The sequence below is a fragment of the Pieris rapae genome, chromosome 4, assembly GCF_905147795.1.
Source record: "Pieris rapae chromosome 4, ilPieRapa1.1, whole genome shotgun sequence".
NCBI lineage: Eukaryota > Metazoa > Arthropoda > Insecta > Lepidoptera > Pieridae > Pieris > Pieris rapae.
Window position 1 is genome coordinate 329,297 of NC_059512.1, and position 9,477 is coordinate 338,773.

The window sequence follows — 9,477 nt, forward strand, 5'->3', positions numbered from 1 at the left end:
ATTACATTTAAAAAATATTGAAGTCTATAAGTATTGATCTGTTTATTTACAATAAAACTTATAATATTTGACTTTTAACAATTTTTTCAACTCAATAAAAAATCTAAAATAATTATATTTATTTGAAATCAGACAGAAATTGGCACTTTAATGAAAAATCAATGTCCCCAGTTAAATGTATTGAGGCTATCGTACATTAGCTTAGGATGGGAATTAAATCAAAGAAATCTCTCAAAAGAAATAGTCTAGATCATTCAAATGTATCGGAGAGCAGTAGCAGTACTTTATTTATCAAATGGATATTTAAAATGGCATCAAATTGTTTATCATTGGTTAAAGTGACAGACAACATTCCTATTGTTTCCATATGCAATTCAATACATTATTGATTTTTAAACTTTAGTATTATGGTGAAAGGCATTACTAAAAATTTGACATAACAGCAGATGAAAGGCAATTTTTTTTCCTTTTTTTTAATAAAATTTTTCAATCATAAATTCGGTTGCTGAATGTTATTTCTTGGATCCTATTTCTCTATATACATATTCTTCTCTTACGAGGTCAAAAAATCCTTTCCTTTGCTATTTTTGGTTTCTATGATTTAATTCTCAATATAAGCATTACTCACACATTTATAGTACCGTTAACGTAAAAAATATAATTGAAAAGAAAGCTTTAAAAGAAAATATGTCGATTAGGTTTGGCTTATCACTCGAACATTGGTCAACAAATTACAATATAAATTTACTGTTACTATATTAAATTCATTCTATCTACGTACAATACTATTTACATCATCTCTGACGAACTGGTCGCCCACTGAACTCAAATATTACTTGCACAAGTTTATAGAGAATGTGAAACTACATACTCACGAAAGATTCTTTTGGAACGAAGTTGATCATCAGGGGCTTAACGGAAAATTAAGACCAAAAGTTGTAAAGACACCTATTTTTCTCTCTGTCTTTCTCTTTCTCATAGAAGAAAAACCCAGTTGCTTTCGTTTCGTTATTCTATTTCGCATTGAACAACTTTTTTGCCGAGTGTATACAGGTTTTTTGTACATAATAAATAATAAAAAATAATAACAACAATGAATCCTGACCGTGTTTCTGAACGAGTTCCAGATATTGCTGATGAAGTTAGGTAAGTTGATTTTATACAGACAATAATAAATGCTAATGTATTTTTAGCAAGTGACTCTCTTCGTATTTGGGGGTCAAGTGTTGAATCTGTGGGACGCAACTGATAGACACTAAATAACAATAAGGCTCTACTTCACAGCACCAAGGGGACGCTCTCCCTTCAGCTCGTTTCATAAATATCGAGGATTACGAGGTCTCATCTATTCACAGTTGAATTGCAGATTTCAACGGGAGCTTTGGCCGCCCGAGGGTCGTTAGTCCGGCGAGTTCGGGGGTTTGGTGCTGAAGTAGGGCGCGGTGTGGGGCTGCAGCAGAGTGCTGCAGACCGAGCAGACCCGAGCCGGGGCGCCCCTCGGCCCGCTGGGGACGCAGTGGTTCACGCACGGCCCGCAGAATATCCGGCCGCAGTGCATGCAGTGGATCTGATCGACATTATTACAATTATTTATAATATATTTATTAGCTGTTATTATTATTGCCATGACATACCTTTTTCCTACTGTTGGGCAAAGGGGTGTGGCAGGAGGGGCACTCGCCGACGTCCTCGTCGAACTGCCACCGCACCTCCGTGTCTGCTTCTCGGATGCGCTGAAGCTGCACCTGCGCATCATTTCGGTTTTACTCAATTCCCAAAGGTTTGAAAAGTAGTTCAGACAAGAGAGACATTGAATAGACCTGCAGAGACTGCGATAGCCTCACGAAGTCTTGCTGGACCTTCTCGCTGTTGTCCAGCTCTTGTTGCAGGACGGAAACGCGATTTCTGGTCTCCGCCACCTCGCCTTGCAGGCGTTTCTGAAAAAAACATCAACTTTTATATAGAAACTTCGGTAAACGGAAAAACTAAGTTAGCTATTCAAAGGAAGAGCATGCTACCTTATCTTCTAGAAGTTTCTCAATCATATCCGTGGAGTGCCTCAGCTTGTTTGCGAGTTCGTTCATCTGTTCCCGCTCAGTCTGGAGTCTGTCCAGCTCGTCTCTGTCGAGAGAATGAATACTTAAAAATAACTTGACTCAAAGTTTGCGAAAGAAGTCAGGCTATCCAGCGCCACCTGCAGCTCCTCAGGTCGGCGTGGGCGGAGGCCAGGGCGGCCTCCTGCTGGTGCAGCAGGGCCCCGTGAGACAGAAGCTGGTTCCGCAGTTCTTGTTCGCTGGCCGCTCCCTCTTCGCGACCGAGCTGACAGAAAATGAGCTGTTCGCGCAGTTGAAGGCATTGCTCTTGCAATTCCTGAAATATGCATCAGGGGAATTAAGCTACTTATTTTTAAGTTAATTGTACACACTTTTTTCGAAATGACATTAAAAAAACCAGTAGAGTATTTCTGTTTCTGTTATTCATCATAAAAAATACTTTCATATGCATTTGTCCTCCTAAACGAGACTTCTATAATTACATTTATATAAACCAATATAACGTAACATGATTTTATTATATTAAATAGATACACCCTATTTTTAACCCAGATAGTGCTGTCAACTTGATGTCGCCGTCTCATGCCGACCACGATTGGGACAAAACCGTCAATGGGGTCGAAGAAAATAAAAATGAAAACACTTACTATAACGTTATCAGGGAGATTAATAATTTCGTTTTGCATCTCGGCCGCCTTCTTCGCATACTGTCCTATCAACAGGGCGTTGTCTCTCTCCAAGCTGGAAATCAACAAAGTTTGTATATTTAAAAAAAAAACATATGTGCAATTCACACATGGTAGAAGTGAAACCTTCAAAAACAAAGTTTTTATAATTAATCAAATATAAATTAATCATTTTCCACTATCTAAATGTGTGTGTTCTTTAAAAACAGTATATTTTAATGATACATTTTAATATAAATCTTTAATTTGGCAAAAACTAAAACAACGAAAGTTTTAAATTCGATCAAATGAAAAAGCGGCAGTAAAAAGAGGCTGTATCTTCCTGTCTCATTTTCTCCCACGTTAAATCATATGAATTATTGTTTCTGTCTCTTTTTACTGTCGCTTTTCCGTTGCATCCGGTTTGAAATCACGACGATTCGAAAGAAGTTTATCTATCTCATTTTCTCCCACGTTAAATCATATGAATTATTGTTTCTGTCTCTTTTTACTGTCGCTTTTCCGTTGCATCCGGTTTGAAATCACGACGATTCGAAAGAAGTTTATCTATCTCATTTTCTCCCACGTTAAATCATATGAATTATTGTTTCTGTCTCTTTTTACTGTCGCTTTTCCGTTGCATCCGGTTTGAAATCACGACGATTCGAAAGAAGTTTATCTATCTCATTTTCTCCCACGTTAAATCATATGAATTATTGTTTCTGTCTCTTTTTACTGTCGCTTTTCCGTTGCATCCGGTTTGAAATCACAACGATTCTAAAGAAGTTTCACTTCAAAAAAAACCAATTAATTATTTCAAATCATACCTATCCAATTTCTTCTGCAGCGTCTCCCGCTCCACTGTGAGCGTGGTGACCTGTTCCAAGGCCCTCCGAGAGGCGTCTTCGGCGGCGGCGCAGCGCTCCGTGACCAAATGGTGGCCCTCGCCCAGGGTCTGGCTGAGAACACTGATGCGGGCCAAGCTGTCGGCGCGCTCCGTCTGCCAACTGCGGACGGTCTCCTCGTGGATTGACCGGACGCCTTCCAATTCTTCTGTCGCCTGGAGAAATACATTTTTAGTTTATTTAGTCCTTTAATAACATTAAATCAAATATTAAAAATCAAATATATATTAGGCATCTCATCGAAATTCAGTAATGTTGTAATTCAATAACATATAATTATGAAACATACTTCTCTAATTTACTATAAAAAATAACTCAATTCGATTAACATATAGATTGTCATGGACAAGAGCGCCTCACCAGTTTCAGCGCGCTCTCGGCTCGAGCGGCCCTCTCGCGAGCAGCATCAGCTCGACTCTGTTCGGCGACCAACTGCCTCTCGTAATTGGCACACATATCGCACGACACCTGACTCTTCTCGCCTTCTGAATATTATAAAATATACAATAAAGCCATTCGAAGGACATTTTATCACTTTAAGCTAACCGCTATATTATAATATTTTTAAATTATTGTTACCTGGATCTGTTTTGCCATCGCCGGAACTACTTCCTGTATTTGCTAAACTCGGAGCCGATTTCTGTAACAACAATTTAATTAATTGAAAAATCTTCGACCATTATGCACTTCGATCGATAATTAATTAGCATTTTTTTAATTGTATATCAATATATCGAAATCCTCACCAAAGCCTCCTGTAGGCGTGTATCTGTGTCTCTCAACTTATTCTTAAGAGCGACGATCTCCATCTCCATTGGCTGAATGATGGATTGCAGCAGCTCTCCTTCTTCTGCATTCTAGAAACATTTTTTTCGTTGTATAAAAGTAAACCCACGAACCGTGAAATCTTCTATCCTAACATCGATAAAATATACGATTGAAGCAAACGGCCAATAAAAAGGCATCGACAAGTGGAAAAAAGTGCGTCAGAAGTGAAACTTCTTTGTAAATAATTAATTACTGAGGTAAAAGCCCCAACAGATAATCATGTACCGGTATATCATCACTCCATGTATTTGTATTGTGAAATCACAAGACTTTTTTTAATTTATAGTTATTCGACAGAATTGCCATCTGAAGTTCTAAAATGTAACTACGAAACGAATATATCAACTAATAACGTGTATTTTTTCTCGATTTCCCTTCTCACTCTCTCTCTCAATCGGTCTCTCTTTTCTTCAACATAAACGCTGCACATATTCATGACGGTCCGTAAAAATACTCTCACGCCGCAGAAGTTTCAAAAAATCAAAAAAGTAAAGTAAAGTACACACAGATTCCTCTCCTCCTCCTCGAATAAGAATGCATCGCATACCTTCTTAACTGGCTGGTCAAGTTCCGTGTCGGCGCCGAGTTTACGCGCGAGAGTCCGCACAAACGTAGCCGGAGCCAAAGACACCTCCTGCCACATTTCACGACATACAGACGCACATAATATATAGAGATATTAACAAAACACCTCTTAGCCCCGATATCCGTCTCTAAGGTTCGACTTCAAAGATATAATTACTGTTTTACGATTGAAACACTTCACAACATCTCTTGAATCAAAAGTATATTCCCTAGCGATTTTGGTTTCAATAAATTTTCCCAAAGTGTTGCTAGTTTTAAGCCTAAAAACAATTACTTAATCCTATGTTAAAGTGTTAAAGACCCGAGTAACACTTGAGAGCTCCGCGCATATTTAAATTTTCTCCATTAGAGCGGTGTTGAGCGATAGTGATTTCCGGTAATTACCGATAACGTAAAGGGTGGGACACAATGGTGACATTAAACGCGTCTGTCTGGCCGTTCGCGACAAACTGAGAAAGTTTAAGCTTGAAAATTTGTCCTGTAAACCGGGTCACGGGTAACAGTAACAACTCCGGGCCGCCAGAGTCAATTAATCGAATTAAGTATTACGACGCAAATATAAAAACAAATTGTACTACTTAGGGTTAATCTTAAAATCACCTTAATTGTTCCTCCGAAAATGTTATGCTTTATTTATTTATTAATAAATTTTTCGAATCAATTTAATAATCACCTGTTGTTGTGTGCGAAGTTGCTGTAACTGTTGTTCAAGCTCCGAGTTCTTAGCTTTGAGACGTCGGATCTCCTCAGTGCCCGAGGATGACACTTCAATTGTTTCTAAATAAAGGAATAAATATTTGACAAGGTATAGTATTGTTAATGTTCAAAATAACATCAAAGATAATCAAACAAGCCTTTGTGATTCATGTCACTCACATGTAATTATGAAGGAGGTGAGAACTAATCAAGACAAGACAGCTATGAAATTTTGTCCAACACTTAAAACCTAATATTATTAAAAATATTTTGTGATAAATTATTGTGTCTTAAGTGCTAAACAGTTGTAAGTGCAAAAATACACTTTCTTATATTAAATATCCTTTTTAGCTAATAAGATTAGTTTTAAATTACATATTTGTCTTAATTTAGCTTAGATAATTGTAAAAAATTATGTAATTGTCTTTGTGCAAACATGTATGATTTAAATACAAATTCCTATTGGTAAAAAATTTACTCACACACTGACTACTGCTTCATATCCTGTTACAAATGGTGGCAATACAATCTTATTTTTATAATAGAATGTTATATGTATATATAAAGTGTACTTATTTATTAATAACACAATTTCAAAAATAGCTCATACCCCACCAACAATTAAACACAGGTTTTGAAGCAGTTCACACACACACACTCATTTAAATTAATGAGGAAAACAGAGTGATAACTTTAAATGAAGGTCTATTAGCATTTAGAATCTGATAAATTAATTAATATTTCAAATGTAGATTGCTTCAATAGTTATATACAGTATAACCCGTTTATTACAGTTATATACAGTATAATACGATTTCTCGCATAATACGCGGATTTACGCCAGTCCCTGCAACTTGAGACATACCATTACCAGTTTCGACATTACGTACCATTTTAAAGAATAGAGAAGAAATTCAAAAAAAGTAAAGTTCGATAAATTGGAAGTTTCAGTGGAATGGCTTCATCAAGCACGAGCTGTGAAACTGCCCATATTATGTGAAAAAGCGCGTAACATTGCTGAAGGCTTACAGATTACTAACTGATTTTAACGCTTCAAATGGCTGGATAGATCGCTTTAAAAATTGCAACGGCATTGTGTACCGTCAAATCAGTGGTGAACCGGAGACAGTGGAACAACAAGAAGTTGATACATGGATATTGGATGGCAACACTTCCCGAATTGTTGCAAAATTATGAACCGTGGGACATTTTTAACGCGGATGAAAAAATTGAATTATGTTGAGAATCCTTTAATTGCTAATGCATCAAAAACTTTCTCTCAAACCAAAATAAGTCATTATTTCAAATATGTACGTAGTACGTTTATCTTCCCTATCCCGCATAATACGCTTTCTCGCTAGACGCGTTCTTTGTGGGGTCCCTGAAAAATTGTCTTAAGCGGGTTATACTGTATCTGTAATTATCAAAACTATTGTTGTTAATTTAATTAATTTGCTATTTAGTACTATATAAGTCAAGGCTAATATTTTACTTTATGTATATAGCTGTTGTGTGTGATTTAATCAAGGAAAACAATTATTGTTACAGACACAGAAAAGCCATTACCAATTTACAGAACTAACAATACATTATTAAATAAATAACCTTCTAGACAGAGACAACTTTAGTTGGCATCTCGTATCAGCTTCAGAAACAATCAATAATACCCATGAATGTCAGTAAACTTCTATAAGTAGCGAAAAGAATAGAAAAATCTTTACCACTAACTAACATCTGCAAGCTCTGTATCTCAGATTTTTGGTTCTCAGTAAAAGTCTGCAGTTGCTGGAGTTCAGCTCTCAGACCTAAGACTTCCGAATCAAGCTGTTCCTTCTCCAAACGAAGCCTTCTTAGATCATCTGAAGTAAGTAGGTGATATTTTAGTGTCTTCCAAAACATTGTATTATGGATAACATAAAATGCACTTTATTGAACCACAAAACAAATCAGATAATATTTTTGAAATTTATAAAAAAAACCATAATAGAATAAAGAATATTAAATTTAGAAAAGATACTCTAGCTGTTAACAAACACACCACAACCAATATGTAATATCATAAATACATCTGCATTGCAGATGCATTATTACATTATTAAAAGTTTTATAAGACCTAGCTTTATATTTTAATTAACCCAAACACATTAAAACCAATCAGAAATGTATATACTTTTCATTATATTATAAGCCTAACTAAGCATATTAATAAAACATATTTTATGTGACCCTCTACTTTTTACATGGAAAATACATGTTACAGTTTGACTGCATTATATAAGATGCTGAAATATGTGTTGTAAAAGTATAGTAAAACATAAGAACATATCTCTCAATAATCCTTTTTAATATGAAAGGTGAAACCAAACATTGAACAACTGAAGAATGTCCACACAACTTTTAATTGAAATTTAATTTAATTAAAAATTAGTTTTATCTTTAACATAATTTTGTTTCAGAAATATTGAAGATATAATCAAACCGTTGGTCACCAACCTTCTTTTTGTAAAAAAAGCTCTTTCATTTTAGCTCTCTGCATATTAAATTCTTCTTCTAAATGTCTCCTATTTTGGACGACAGTGTCAACTCCTACATTCTCCACTTGAAACAAAAACAATTAATAACATTCTTATGAAATATTACTAATAATACAATAAGAAAACATACCTATTGGAGCGGTTTCGCTAGACATATTCGCTTGTTCTTCCATGTCCATTTTCAGTACGAAAGCGCTTCCTACAGTATTAAGTGATTATTATGAGTATTATTACGTTGATTCATTATTAAAATGAACGATTGAAATGCATTTACTCGTAATTATTTTGCAAACATTAATTTTTTTTCAGATACTATAAAAAATATGACAAAAACGTATACTTTTTAAGAAGTCAATTGTCATTTGTCAATATTAGATTAAAATAGACTGAAGTTGAAAAGGGTAAAGTTATAACAATTGCCATATTAATAAAAAAAAAGATACAAATAATATGTAGTAAAAAAATATTCTAGAGACTAATTATTATTAGAGTCCACGCCACCAAAGCTGTCAGCGTATAGCAAAATGTTACCAACTCTTCAATTAACTTTTTGTTAACTTTAATTAGCCATAATTTATTTTGAATTAATAAAAGGTTTACAAGAAATTAAAATATGCGTTCTTGAGTTGAGCGAAGACGATAATTTATAAATTTCCCATGTATTTATTTATATTATGTATTTCAATAAATCAAGAGTATAAAATATCTGTTATTTTATGGTTATAAATTGTGTGTCATTTTAAAATTAAAAATACTTGAATAACTTTGAACTAAAGGACAAATAAATAAAGCCCTTAAATATCCCCCAAATAACTTATTTTGCCCTTGGAAATTTACGTTGAAATTTCAGTCAATTATATAAAATTTAATTGGCTGATAGTCTATAAATATTATATGTATAGTAATCACACGCGTGAAATAAAATCTGAATTTTCAAAATTAATTTTTATGAATTCTTTGAAACCGATGTACCCGGCCAAACAATATGAAGTAGCAATAAAGATACGGAGACTTACTATTTTTATTGTATAAAGTTCAAACGTAAAATCTCCTATAACGAGAGTGACCTTATTTTGCCAAAATCATAACTTGAATCCTTTCATGCTTTCATTTTATAGAGAGATCAGACTTGGGTACTGGCCAATCCAAACGGCGGATCCCAACTTCTTGCATGTACGCTTTAACGTAGCCAGAACGGTGTCGAACGAAA

The 9,477-nt window shown here is 34.8% G+C and overlaps 1 protein-coding gene across 2 annotated transcripts; it reads right to left on the reverse strand.

The window, feature by feature from the left end:
- Window positions 1-997: 997 nt before the first annotated feature.
- On the reverse strand, window positions 998-8,611 carry LOC110997188 (rab GTPase-binding effector protein 1). Of its 2 annotated transcripts, XM_045634746.1 has the most exons (15): window positions 8,398-8,610; window positions 8,227-8,331; window positions 7,455-7,592; window positions 5,711-5,814; window positions 5,000-5,086; window positions 4,371-4,481; window positions 4,204-4,264; window positions 3,985-4,109; window positions 3,547-3,779; window positions 2,702-2,795; window positions 2,195-2,370; window positions 2,019-2,121; window positions 1,821-1,937; window positions 1,635-1,745; window positions 998-1,567 (listed from the first exon to the last, which is right to left on the reverse strand). In XM_045634746.1, exons 1-15 carry the CDS (start codon window positions 8,444-8,446, stop codon window positions 1,400-1,402), a joined length of 1,782 nt encoding a protein of 593 aa, XP_045490702.1. In that variant the 5' UTR covers window positions 8,447-8,610; the 3' UTR covers window positions 998-1,399. The 2 variants fall into 2 exon arrangements, with proteins under 2 accessions (XP_045490702.1, XP_045490703.1); XM_045634747.1 differs by lacking the exon at window positions 5,000-5,086 and having other exon boundaries at window positions 8,398-8,611.
- Window positions 8,612-9,477: the final 866 nt, after the last annotated feature.

What these genes read in the sequence shown, in the direction of transcription:
- LOC110997188 (XM_045634746.1), bottom strand. Translation starts at nt 8,446, where the DNA reads ATGGACATGGAAGAACAAGCGAATATGTCTAGCGAAACCGCTCCAATA. An exon ending in CGATGGCAAAACAGATCCAG is followed by an intron (nt 4,110 to 4,203) that starts GTAACAATAATT and finishes TATAATATTCAG; the next exon opens with AAGGCGAGAAGAGTCAGGTG. An exon ending in AGAAACTTCTAGAAGATAAG is followed by an intron (nt 1,938 to 2,018) that starts GTAGCATGCTCT and finishes TGTTTTTTTCAG; the next exon opens with AAACGCCTGCAAGGCGAGGT.